We start from the raw sequence: 14501 nt of genomic DNA, 5'->3' as shown, positions 1-14501 counted from the left end.
CCCATTTTTCCGATGTGGTGAAAATGGGGAGGATCGGTGCGCCTAGTGTGTATCCCTCCAAGGGGACTATGTCGAAAAAAATGTGAGCTGTTTACGAAAGAAACTTTTTTTTTGGGTAGTCATTAACCCATCCTCGTCAAAACCGCCTCGACTCTTCTACTTGCCACGAAAGTTGTGGAGCTTGTGAGTTTGGACTGAGGGAATGTTGGACCCCCCTCACCTTTTCCGGGCGCAAATTTCACCAGGTGCTGCTTACAGTACACCGAATTAGTGTACTTTCCGTGAAAATGCGCCGGCCGGAGCAGCCCAGAAATAACCAAACGTGCGACTTCCATTTGTTTATATGGTGTGCAGCTGCGGCAGCTCGCATGCGTGTCTCCACCCGCAGGTCGTGGCGAGGCCGGCGTATTTTCGGTCTCCTGTGTACCGAGCTCACGCCGCCATACGCTGATACCGGGCGCAAACACGGCACGCTGACGTCACGGTTTGCGTCAGTCATCTACCCGGCGCTAGCTCGCGGCGCTGCCGCCGGCGGCGCTGCGAGCGCTCCGCCGGGCGACGCTCGCGCATCTGCCGTCAGTCTGGTGCCGGCCGGCCGCGGGGAAGGATCGGGTGGGTGTTAGCGACTCTCGTCCCATACCCTCGCGGTCGCGTTTATTTCCGTTAACTTTTATTTTTTTTTATACACATTCTTTCGCTCGGCTTCCTCCATCACTATAGCGCTCCTATCAGTACAATTATGTTTTGTTATTATTGCATCTAGCATTTCGCTGCAGCAGAAAAATTACACGCGTGACGTATACCGTAGTTGATTGATGGAGGGCCTTTAAACGGCTCTGACCTGGTGCCGCGTGACAAAACCGCTCCGTCTCTGCATAAGTGAACCGCAGTGTGAAGGACCCCGGCGGTCACTAGCTGTGCACCGTCGCGGACGTACGGCAGTTTCTCGTTTATTACTTCCGCCCACCGGCGCGTCGCGCTGCGATGACGCCGCCCCCGCCACCCACGCCGCTGCACGCACACAGCCGGCCCAACAGACGCGCGTCGGCGCGCGAGTCGCAGCTCTGAGGGCGTCGACGTCATGGTCATCATGTCCTCGTGCGACGGCCGAGCGCACCTCCCGCTGCAGCAGCCGCCGGCCTCGGCGCCCATGGCGGCGTCTACGGTCGCGTCGTCGTCGCCGCCGCCCACTTCCGCCGCCACAGCCGCCGCCTCTTCGGGAGCGACGCCCATCCGCGTGGGTTTCTACGACATCGAACGCACCATCGGCAAGGGCAACTTCGCCGTCGTCAAACTGGCCAGACATCGCATCACCAAGACGGAGGTAAGACGTCAGACCGTCGTAATGCCAATCACACAAATTACGTTGGATGTGTAAAAACTTACACAGTACTGCCCTCTTACAATCTTTATAGATTATGTACAATGTACGTACAAAGTATGCACAATAATACTCGTCGGAGACTTCGGTTAGCTGGATATTTACAAAAAGAAACATAATTGGTTGGCTAGCGTATGATGTTGCACCCCCTTCCCACCTGAAATAATTAGCTACAGATATTATTATGTAATATAAATTTTTCTGGATTCACCTGGCTGTTTTAGGTCTTATAAACAAAAGACTGAAATGCGTAAAATATGGCACTCGAACATAAACAGAAGATTAAGCGTAGACCTCAGTCCCTTACCACAACCTTTATTTCGCCATCACACTCTACCAGCTATAAGGAAGTAATTTAATTTCAGTTGTTCACTTTGTTTAATGAACCATAGGACATTTAGAAACCTACTCCCCGACGTATGTGATGTAAAATTTGACGTTAAGTAAATATCATTTCGGCCTATGCAATGCAAAAAAGGTCTCTGCAGATCCGTAGATCAAACAAAAAGAAAGCTAGGATATACTTTAGAAATAGGCATACCTCTGTAACAACATATTACTTCTGTTCCCTAAACTTTTTGTTTAGGCGGAGTTGACTGTCAGAGTTTGTGTACGAATAATATTGTTAACACGAATACGTCGTTCAGACTGTGTATAAGTATCAGTTAACATTCTTTCACAGCTTCAAAAACAGTCTCACTTTAACAAGAAATGTTTACGTACAGAAAAAACCGGGTGTTGTCAAATGGTGAAAGCGCATCCTCTTTGTTTTCAACATGGCGAATTAGTCTGATGAATTATAAGTGTTACCGACATGTAATTGTTTCTGCTTCACTGAATTGGCACTTGAGCACTTTTTTTTATATATGTTTGGCTGGCTAGGTTTCAAAGTAATGTATACGGATATAGGAATGGCCAAGGCTAGAAAATTTATAGCAATTGTCTTTCTAGCGTGGAAACATCGAGATCAAATAGATCTTGTTAGGTCTTTAAACGCCAAGTAGGAATTTCTCAACGCTAAACCTCATCGTAATAGTAGGTAAAATGAAAACTATGTAGTGGAAGAAAAGTCTACAGCTATATTTCGAGCACTGCATTTAGCGGCACGTGAAAGACATGCTATACCTTTCCGAGCTATGAACGTGTACGCAACGGTAAGAGGTATGCCGGTATTCAAAATCGGTGCCGGCTTCTTATGCATTCCACTCGCATGCTTGTAGCACAGGTTAAAAAAAGATGGAACGGAAATGCTTCCATATAGTCACCTACAGATTCTGCGAAAAAGATCAATTGGTGGTTTCCTAATTATCTTCTTGTCATGTTTGTCTGCAATAAGAAAAGTTATTTTACGTGCGTGTTACAATCGTTGGAAAGTAAACGTATTGTTGACATGTTCTCCACATATGGTTTGCAGTCGAAGAAAGAAGGTTGCTTTACTTAATGTATCTATAATATGTATACATTTCGCAAGTGGATACGAGTAGACGGCAAAATGTGTTTATACAGAAGTTATGGTAACACGAGCATCATGTTATAAACTGAGAAGACAAAACTATTTTATATGGAATGAATGGTGCAGACATATGACGAACGTTTTCAGAAAACGACGGCTGTATATAAACCATGCATCAAGTTATGAATTTTAACGCATAGAATCTATACTTAACGATCATATAAAACCACTCGCTCGACGAAATATCCGTACCCAAAGATTGGAAAGTTGCACAGGTTACACTAATAATCAAGAAGGGTAGTGGGAGTCATTCACTAAATTATAGGCCCGTATCATTAATGTCGAGGGACATGAAAGGGAAGCAGTTGTTGGGAAGGGAGTAAGACAGGGTTGTAGCCTCTCCCCGATGTTATTCAATCTGTATATTGAGCAAGCAGTAAAGGAAAAAAAAAAGAAAAATTCGGAGTAGGTATTAAAATCCATGGAGAAGAAATAAAAACTTTGAGGTTCGCCGATGACATTGTAATTCTGTCAGAGACAGCAAAGGACTTGGAGGAGCAGTTGAATGGAATTGATAGCGTCTTGAAAGGAGGATATAAGATGAACATCAACAAAAGCAAAACGAGGATAATGGAATGTAGTCGAATTAAGTCGGGTGATGCTGAGGGAATTAGATTAGGAAATGAGACACTTAAAGTAGTAATGGAGTTTTGCTATTTGGGGAGCAAAATAACTGATGATGGTTGAAGTAGAGAGGATATAAAATGTAGACTGGCAGTGGCAAGGAAAGCGTTTCTGAAGAAGAGAAATTTGTTAACATCGAATATAGATTTAAGTGTCAGGAAGTCATTTCTGAAAGTATTTGTATGGAGTGTAGCCATGTATGGAAGTGAAACATGGACGATAAATAGTTTGGACAAGAAGAGAATAGAAGCTTTCGAAATGTGGTGCTACAGAAGAATGCTGAAGATTACATGGGTTGATCACATAACTAATGAGGTATTGAATAGAATTGGGGAGAAGAGGAGTTTGTGGCACAACTTGACCAGAAGAAGGGATCGGTTGGTAGGACATGTTCTGAGGCATCAAGGGATCACCAATTTAGTATTGGAGGGCAGCGTGGAGGGTAAAAATCGTAGAGGGAGACCAAGAGATGAATACACTAAGCAGATTCAGAAGGATGTAGGTTGCAGTAGGTACTGGGAGATGAAGAAGCTTGCACAGGATAGAGTAGCATGGAGAGCTGCATCAAACCTGTCTCAGGACTGAAGACAACAACAACATCATTAACGTCGATATACAGCAGGATTGTAGAATACATATTGAAGAGAACGGTCTATTGACACGTAGTCAACACGGATTTAGATAACATCCTTCTTGTGAAACACAACTAGCTCTTAACATACAGAAAGCGTTGAGTGCTGTTGACAAGGAATTTCAAATTGATTCCGGATTTCTAAAAGGCTTTTGACACTGTACAACCCAAGCGGCTAAACTGCGTGCTGCCACTTACGTGGCTAGATACGAGATTTCCTGTCAGACACACAGTTCGTTGTAACTCTCTGAAAGTCATAGAGCAAAACAGGAGTGGTTTCTGGCGTTCCTCAAAGTAGTTTTATAGGCCCTTTGCTGTTCCTTATTTATATAAACGATTTAGGGTAGAATCTGAGCCGACGTCTTAGGTTGTTTGCGGAAGATGCCGTCGTTTACCGTCTAGTAAATTCATTACAAGATAAAAACAAATACCAAAACGATTTAAAAAAGATTGTGAATGGTACGAAAATTGGCATTTCATCGGAAATAATGAAAAGTGGGAGGTCAGATGAGTACTAAAAGGAATCCTTAAACTTCGGTTACACAATAGTGTGATCTAAATGCCGAAAATTTAACTAAACACCTAGGAATTGCGATTACGAACAATTTAAATGGGAAAGAACACACAGAAAACATTGTGGTGAAAGCAAATCAAAGTCTGAGTCTGATAAACCTTGTGCGAGGTACGGTACTTAACGTGTTTTGCAGAGCATTCATGCGGATGTAGATGACTACGCGGTAAAAAGGTTGTGTAAAGATTCCAGAATTTAAAAGTGCATAAAATAATGGAAAGAGTAATTTTGCCGTTTAAGTAGTCGAACAACACACTGACGGTCGGCCGTATTTACTTCCTTCTCGAGTCAATAATGTTACGTTAGCTCCGTAGTGGCATTTGCTGCCATTTAATAATTGTTGCTATATGGGACACCAACAATGCTCTAAAGTAAAACTGCGACTTTTAATTCCCGTAGTAAAATTAAAATTTTCCGGTCTTGCCCTAAGAGTAATTTGTGCTGTTTATCGCTTAAGGCACTCGACCCCCCCCCCCCCCTTTTCCTTTGAAAAGGAGACTGCCGGTTTGCTACTCCCAGCTGTAAGAACATCGTCGACTGAACTTTAAACCAATTATCGTCTCACAGCTGGTGTGTGACGTCAATGTACATATTGATTTCAACTTTTTATCAGGCTTCTCAGCGCTACGACGTAATGTGTAAATATTATCGCAGTTTTTCTATCGAACTGCTAAGCGATAATTAAGTTCATCAGATAAATCTGAAAAATTGTTTGGCAGCATGACGTAAGTTTGATCTGAGGTTAATTACCGATCTTCTCCCGATATTCAGATGTGTATCTCGACTGAGGTATTTCCTTAACCTTGTGCGATATCTTGAGCGATTTGAAGAGGTCTGGGAAGCGACGTACGGGAAGATTAAGATCGGTTGGTTTGGGGAAGGAGACCAGACAGCGAGGTCATCGGTCTCATCGGATTAGGGAAGGATGGGGAAGGAAGTCGGCCGTGCCCTTTGAAAGGAACCATCCCGGCATTTGCCTGGAGCGATTTAGGGAAATCACGGAAAACCTAAATCAGGATGGCCGGACGCGGGATTGAACCGTCGTCCTCCCGAATGCGAGTCCAGTGTCTAACCACTGCGCCACCTCGCTCGGTGGGAAGATTAAGAACATCAGTCAAAAAAACAGTAACATAGAGCCTGACCGTTAGGCCTACTTCACCGAAATTGAATGCAAATGTCTGCCAAATAGATATCAAAAAAGAAAAGCATGAAAACATACTGAGTACCACTGAACAGATTATTATTACCGCAAAATATGTTAATAATTTGTACCCACCTTAACTCTTCCACTATACAAAAGAAAGATTTTAGAATAGCTGCGAATGGCAATAAATCTCAAAATATCTTAGTCCCTTGCTAGTGTGGATTAGCTCCCTCTTACATTCTTGTACACAATTAAGGCTCTCCTGAACAGTAAGGCTGCAGGTAATGACGTTATGTGCACTGAGGACATTAAATAGGATGGTGTGGCGATGGAAGATACCCTACAAAATAATAATGGATAGCTTGATGAACAGAAATATATAGAAAGATGAGATTGAAGGAACCTTACAATAGAAAAACACCCGAGAAAATGTGAGGGACATGATCAAAGTGGAAACGGAATGGCTTTCCCTAAGTAATGAGGGAATAAGACGAGAGTTCTGGATGGATGAGTGTGGAGAAGCAGTTGATTGTAGAAGAAAAAAGGGAGGAGGGTTTGGCAGACAACCGAGAAAGAAAAGGGCGTGAAAAATCTGAGTTTATGAGAAGAAGAACCGCTAAAATAATAGAAGATGCCAGGAGAAACAGGTGGAATGAAGAGTCAGAAGAAGCGGATGATGGATTCAAGAAAACAAAATAGGAGCCTTCTTTAAGGAGATGAGAAACGCGATAAAGAGCTATGAAGTGAGAGAGCCCTTTGTGAAAGGCTATAATGGTGAACTGAAAGGAGGAGCGAAAAATGTATGTGAGAAAATAAGAAAGTACGTCGACAATCTGGCGAGACTGGAACCCCCTACAGAAATGGCAAAGCTGCAGCATAAGAGGGAAAATGACGGAGGGCACACTCCGACCAGAATGGCAGTGGTAACAGCAATTCTGTGCTAGAATGCGAGATGGAGCTAACCCACAAATCTGTAAAAGTCCGTTATTGACACACAGATACTACTACTAATATATATTTATTACCGCAAAATATGTTAATAATTTGTACCCACCTTAACTCTTCCACTATACAAAAGAAAGATTTTAGAATAGCTGCGAATGGCAATAAATCTCAAAATATCTTAGTCCCTTGCTAGTGTGGATTAGCTCCCTCTTACATTCTTGTACACAATTAAGGCTCTCCTGAACAGTAAGGCTGCAGGTAATGACGTTATGTGCACTGAGGACATTAAATAGGATGGTGTGGCGATGGAAGATACCCTACAAAATAATAATGGATAGCTTGATGAACAGAAATATATAGAAAGATTGGAAGAGAGCCCTCGTTATTTCAGTACGTAAGGAGGGTGACAGAAAGGTACTGGGTAACTATAAAGGGATCTCACTATTAGGACAGTGTACAGTTCAGCATTGGAAAGCTCTGAAATAAAGACGGTTCGCAAGAGAGATGGATGTCGCCTACTATGTTCAGTTTGTTGCTGGATGAAGTGGTGGAACAATGGATTCAGTTGAGAAAAGCAATGGCTGTTGTTGAAACTACACCACAAGTTTCTACTACGCAATAGGCGATTAGTCACTGGAATTATTCACTTCCTTCAAGTATCTAGTATTTTTAAGTGGAGCGAATTAACGTAAAACCACCATACCACACCGTGGAGAAGGCAGCTCATGGAAGAATTCCAAGGAAGAGCGCTGAGTGAAAAGGGTATAAAAGAAACTCCACAAAAGCGATACCGGTATTCTTTTTGGAAGTGAGACCTGGACAAAATAGCTGAAAAGAACTATGGCTATAGAGTATCTGAAACGATTAAGAGTACAACAATCAGAGAAGAGCTAGGTCAAGGAGTATAGAAATAGCGAGATCATGTCACAAGAATGAAATAAAATAGTGCGCCTAAAATAGTAATGAATTATGTACCAATAGAGATCAGTAGAGGCCGGTGAAGAAGTGGAGAGATAAAGTAGAAACGAACCACCAACAATGGAGACACTGTGGCTTTTCTCGTTTGTGTACGGACTCGGACATCGTTCAAAGAGGCCCATACGATAGTTTATAGGCATTGGGGGGGGGGTTACACTGTGAGGTATGGAATATTTTAAATATTATGGAAGATTTGTAAGTAGCCGTAAGGGAGTCCCAGTTACTACCCAGTTAAAATCGTACATAACATCGACTTTTAAATCATTTTCTTGAAAGAAAACTACCTGGCTACACTACATTTTTTCCTTTGTCTGACAGCAGGGGTTGGGGCATGGGCGGTCTTGACGTTGTTACATTGCTTTCGGCAGTGTTGGTCCAATTTGGTAATCGGATACGGTTTCTGACACCACCATTCATCTGTGTACATCATTTGTCTGTATCTAGAGTAAACCTCATGTGCGGGTGTGACAAGGTATTCTAAATATACAACATGTACATGAACCAAGAGGAACAGTAAGTCTGGAAGGCCAAGAATGATGTGCTCGCATTAAAAAGGGTTAAGACAGGGATCTAGTCTGTCTCCCCTGCTGTTCATTCTATACATCGAAGAAGGAACGAGGAAATAAAATAAATGTTCAACAGGGAGTTTAGATTACAGGGTGAAAAGGATATCAATGACAAGATTCGCTAATGATTTTGCTATCGTCGATGAAAGTGACGAAGAATTACAGTATCTGTTTGGTGGAATGAAAAAAGGAAAGTAATAGGCAAGACCCTAACACCTGAAGAAGAAGTGGAGGAATTCTAAGAAGTGTAATTCTGATACGAAGGAGATCAGTCGATTAATTCTTGATTATTGTTCGTTGCCTGCATAAACGAAAGAGAATGCATAAACGCTGCTCGAAATGTATAAACTGAACGAGGAAAAGGTCCAGGAACAGCTGCCCCATTCAACAGTTTTTTTGTCGCGCGGTACTACGACAAATATTCAAGAGACAAATGAAATGAAATGATCGTACGGCATTGTTGGCTGGGAGGCCCCATTCGGGGGAGTTCGGCCGTCGTATTGCAAGTTCATTTTAGGTGACGCCACATCGGCGTCAATGATAATAAAAATTATATTGGAGGACACAAAAAACCCAGTCCCCTACCGAGAATCGAACCAGGGCCCCCTGCGTAGTAGGGTGTAACGCTACCGTTATGCTACGGAGGCGTACTTAAACAGACAATGTGGTTATGTACATAGCGTGGTGATCACAACGTTTAGAATACAGAAATTTGGTTCATACGGTTTTACACCGACAGTCATCCTTCCCGCTTACGATCCTCGAATTGATAGCATTGCTAAGATTTTTTATGTGATTCATTTTGCCAAATGGAATTTTTGGGCGTTTTGTTGTTTTGATTCCATAAACAACGCGCATAAATACGGAATTCTGTTGGTGATAGAAAGGCACGGTCGAGTGTTTTGGATATCCCTTGGTGTAGGCACTATTTGTATATCCAACAGAGGGATCGTCTTACAGCAACTGGTTCTTTAAACGCCGGATGTGTTATGCGATGCTCCTTAAGGGAAGTTCGAAGACAGTTTTTAGTCCATAGGCCGAAGAAATATGGTTTTTGGGTTCCGAAACCACGCCGCGGATTCCAAGACGACTACACACAGCAAGTGGCTGATATCTTTACGATGTAATCATAAGATCCAGATTTCGAACAACCTTGAAAATTTTCTTAACATTTTCATCTGTTTCCGAGATAGAAGAGGTTCAAAGTTGATCTAGTTGCATACGTAAAATCCAGTGTGAGGCGGAAACGTAGTTCATAGAGTGACACAGCACGGATAAATATGCTGTAAAGTGTCTCCGTTATCTTCTGGGAGCTCCAAGTTGTAGTACAGAAGCACATGCAAAATTTTTGTGCACGTAAAATTCTGACTCGGATGTAAAATTATGTATTTTTAAGTTATTTCAATTTCACAAAACCAAAGTATCAAAATTTTAATTACAGGCAAAGTTGTTTTCGTACGTGTGATGTGGCCTGCTGTAGCAGGGAAAAGAAGGAACCCGCGCAAAAATGCTCCTATCGGAGCACAAGCAAGGCAAATATGCTCCCTTCCTCAGCACTTTTAAAAATTTCCCCCAAAAATTTGGAATGTAAACATATCCGCGCTTTTTTATGCTGAATGCTGAGATAGAAGAAGACAGTGGCAGTGGAAAAGAGACGGAAAAGTAGTAAATACTGGCAGATAGCGGAACGTGGTTGTGGTATAGGAAGAAGGAATGAGACAAAGGCTGTGTTGGGAAAAGAATGAAGGAGAAAAGGACGTATAGGAAGAAGAAAGGAGATCGGCAGCGCTAGGAAGAGAGTGGAGGAGACTGCCAATGGGAGAGGAGTAAGAGAAAGTGGAAGTGGATGAGAGCCAGCGATAATAAGACAGGGGAAATAACAACGAGTAAGAGGGAGATAGTGATAGTGAGGTAATTAGTGAATAACTTTTATGTCCCATTTTGCACGATAAATCGTCATGATGTGGAACAAGTCATTTTACATTCATATTACAAATTAATTTGTACATCTGTTTGTACTCTAAACGCCGGCCAGGGTGGCGGAGCGGTTCTAGGCGCTAGTCTGGAACCGCGCGACCGCTACGGTGGCAGGTTCGAATCATGCCTCGGGCATGGGTGTGTGTGATGTCCTTAGGTTAGTTAGGTTTAAGTAGTTCTAAGTTCTAGGGGACTGATGACCTCAGAAGTTAAGTCCCATAGTGCTCAGAGCCATTTGAAACATTTTTTGTACTTTAAACATCACTATATAACTTTTTTTCCCCGAAATAAAAAACAAGATTACAGATTGAGTTAGCAATTCCTACCCACCACCTTTTACATATTACAAACCTAGAAATTCGTGTATGGAATAGAAGTTGTCAAGGAAAAGCTTTTTCAATTTATTATCAAATTTCACCTTGCTCTCTGTTAGACATTTTATGTCACTGGGTAAGTGGTCAAAATTTTTTGTTGCAGTGTGTGCACCCCTTTCTGTTCTAAAGACAACCTTAATGTTGAGTCATGAATTCTTCTAGTATTGTAATTATGTAGTGGATTATTTACCACAAACTTCATGAGGGAATAAATATACTGTGAAACAGTAGTCAGAATGCCCAACTCCTTAAACAGATGCCTAGAAGGTGATCACGGATGAGCACCACATACTATTCTTACAGCACGTTTTTACGCAATGAAGACCTTCTTTCTTAAAGATGAGTTACCCCAGAACATTATTCCATATGACATTACTGAATGAAAATAAGCAAAATATGTCTACTACTGATTTCTCTCTCGCCCAAATTTGCTGTGATTCTAAGTGCAAATGTGGCCGAACTAAGTTGTTTTAAGAGTTCCAAAATGCGTTTTTTCCAATTTAAATTATCATCAATATGGACACCTAAGACTTTTGAAGTTTCCACCCTATGTATTATTTCATCACGTGTTACACTGGTGCAGTACCCCTAGAGGTGCAGTACTGAATATGATGTGTTTCTGAGAAATTCAGGGTGAGACCATTCGCAGAAAATCAGTCAATGATACTTTTGAGAACTTTATTCACCATTTCTTCCATTTCTGTATTTCTGGTGTCATCTGCAAAAGGAACTAATTCTGCTTGTTGTATATTAGGCGGTAGATCATTTACGCATGAGAGAAACAGTAGTGGACCTAAGACTGAGCCTTGGGGAACCCCATACCTGATTTCTCCCCAGTCGGAATTATATCCCTGGATTCCGTTGGTTGAATTACTACTAACGCAAGTGCAACACCCTGCATCCTTTTAGTTAGATATGACATGATCCATTTGTTGGCTATACCGTCAATACCATAAAACTTCAAATTTATCTAGGAGTATACTATGATTTGAGTAGGTCACAGAAAATACCTACCGGTGCTATTTTGTTATTTAGTGCTTGTAATCTGGTGTGTGAACATGTAAATGGCATTCTCAGTAGAGCAACCCTTCCGAAACCCAAATTGTAATTTGCTGAGGATATTATTGTTGCCAAGGTGAGATACCATTCTAGAATTCGTCACTTCCTCAAAAATTTTGGAGAATGTCAGAAGTTAAATAGGTCGGTAGGTACTGACGTCTCTCTTCACCTTTCTTAAAGAGTGGTTGAACAACGGCGTATTTCAGGTTCTTTGGAAAAATGCATTGAGTTAAGTGATGCTGTACATATTTCGGCCAATACCGGACTTATTATATGGGAACAACTCTTTAGTACTCTATTGAAACACCATCAAAACCAGAAGAGCTTTTATTCTTGAGAGAATGTGTGACCCTCTTGACTTCAGAAGTAGAAGTCGGTGGTATATTCATATGATGTAATTTTATGAGAGTTACTTCAACATATTGCTGTGATGTTTCTCTTGAACTGTTGGTCCTTATGCTTTCTACTATATTTAAGAAATTATTATTAAATACATTTGCTATCTGTGAATTAAAAATTAAAAGGAAGGTCAGCGTTGGCCGTAATATTGATGTTTTATTGATAGCAGAATCGATTTTCGATCACATGATGATCGTCAGTGCTGTACAAATTAAACTGAGACACTGGCATCAAGTTATCAATAACCCAAACTGAGAAGTGATCACAATAAGCACCATGTGATCGAAAATCGATTCTGCTATCAATAAAACATCAATATTACGGCCAACGCTGACCTTCCTTTTAATTTAACATATATGGTCGTCGTGCACATAGCACTCCACGGAGTCGCCAGTCAATATCTGTGAATTGTAATTTATAACCCTTCCATTCAATTCAATAGTAATGTTATCCTCGTAGATTGTCCTGTCTCTTGCTTCACTATATTCCATATTGCCTTAACTCTGTTGTCAGAAGTACTGATTTATGGCATTATGTGCATGTTTCTAGATATACAGGGTGATTAAAAAAGAATACCACAACTTTAGGAATTTAAAACTCTGCAACGACAAAAGGCAGAGCTAAGCACTATCTGTCGGCGAATTAAGGGAGCTATAAAGTTTCATTTAGTTGTACATTTGTTCGCTTGAGGCGCTGTTCACTAGGCGTCAGCGTCAGTTGATGCTAAGATGGCGACCGCTCAACAGAAAGCTTTTTGTGTTCCTGAGTACGGCAGAAGTGAATCGACGACAGTTGTTCAGCGTGCATTTCGAACGAAGTATGGTATTAAACCTCCTGATAGGTGGTGTATTAAACGTTGGTATAAACAGTTTACAGAGGATGGGTGTTTGTGCAAAGGGAAAAGTTGTGGACGGCCGAGAACGAGTGATGAAAATGTAGCACGCCTCCAAGAAGCCCTGATCTTACCCCCTGCGATTTTTTCTTATGGGTGTATGTTAAGGATATGGTGTTTCAGCCACCTCTCCCAGCCACCATTGATGATTTGAAACGAGAAATAACAGCAGCTATCCAAACTGTTACGCCTGATGTGCTACAGAGAGTGTGGAACGAGTTGGAGTATCGGGTTGATATTGCTCGAGTGTCTGGAGGGGGCCATATTGATCATCTCTGAACTTGTTTTTGAGTGAAAAAAAAAACCTTTTTAAATACTCTTTGTAATGATGTATAACAGAAGGTTATATTATGTTTCTTTCATTAAATACACATTTTTAAAGTTGTGGTATTCTTTTTGAATCACCCTGTACAGTAGCAGCAGGGAGGTAGGAATGAGATATTAGCATCGAGAGAGCAAGAGGGAGACAGTGACAAGGAGAGGAGGCAGTAGTAGTAGGACAGAACGAGAAAGACCGTGACAGAGACGCGCGAAAGAGAATGACAGTGAGTTGGGCTGAATGAGTGAGAGAGACTGGGAGTGCATGGGTAAGAGCGACTTCCGATGGATTAGTGGATGTGAGGGACTTAGTCAGCTTTTGGGAGTGTGAGGTGAGTTGCATGTTAAAAAGAGGGCGAATATGTTGGCATGCCAGAATTTTTGGGAAAATTTTTAAAGGTGCTGAGGAAAGTAGAATGAGGCAACTGGTACCCCACTTATCAGTCAGAGCCTTTTAATGAACGGGAGAATACTGGACTTTCTTGTATTCCGATACGAGCAGTTTTCCGTTGATAATGTATAGTTACTTCCGTTCTATCCCTCTTGCTTGGCGTCTCTTGTTCTTTCTCTTGTCAAGTGGGATGCGGTACGAATCGAGAAACTGTCTTAATTGTATTACGCTAGGTTTTCGATTGATGACCACTTATTGTTACTGTTCACAGAATACTGTATGTCACTTTTTTTACCGCTCCCCAACGATTCTGCCGGTGGATTCTACTGCCCGCGGTGCGAAATACAAAGCAATATCCACACGTTTTTGTGGCCACAGGCGAAATTTTACTTATTGTCACAATGGGCCGATGCTGTTGCTTTACAGACTCCTATACACGTATCGATATTCGAACTGACTGAAAACCATCGTAAAACTTCTTCCAGTCAGTTGTCTTTACTTTTACTGTATGTGCACAGTAAATAAGAGATTTATGACTTACGTAATATTCCAGCAAACAAAGTTAACACTCGCCGCGGAGGCTGATGGGAACGACTGTAAATGGGAAAGGCCTTAACGGTTGCTCCCATCAGCCTCCGCGGCGAGTGTCAACTTCGTTAACACGTATAGTAACTCAATCTTCAGACAGTCATATGATTGTCCAATCAACTGACCTTGTAAAATAGCGAGCAAATCAAA

At 41.7% G+C, this 14501-nt stretch overlaps 1 protein-coding gene across 1 annotated transcript in view; it reads left to right on the top strand.

Moving 5' to 3' along the window:
- Positions 1–606: 606 nt before the first annotated feature.
- The window catches only part of LOC126209954 (serine/threonine-protein kinase MARK2-like), a 549374-nt gene continuing 535479 nt past the window's right edge, over positions 607–14501 (top strand). Inside the window, exon 1 of the mRNA XM_049939069.1 lies at positions 607–1324. Coding sequence (XP_049795026.1) covers positions 1082–1324 — 243 coding nt within the window. The 5' untranslated portion in view covers positions 607–1081. The remainder of the gene's footprint in view (positions 1325–14501) is intronic.

This window comes from Schistocerca nitens, chromosome 10, assembly GCF_023898315.1.
Source record: "Schistocerca nitens isolate TAMUIC-IGC-003100 chromosome 10, iqSchNite1.1, whole genome shotgun sequence".
In the NCBI taxonomy this organism is placed as follows: Eukaryota; Metazoa; Arthropoda; class Insecta; order Orthoptera; family Acrididae; genus Schistocerca; species Schistocerca nitens.
This window is presented reverse-complemented; position numbering and strand designations above follow the sequence as displayed.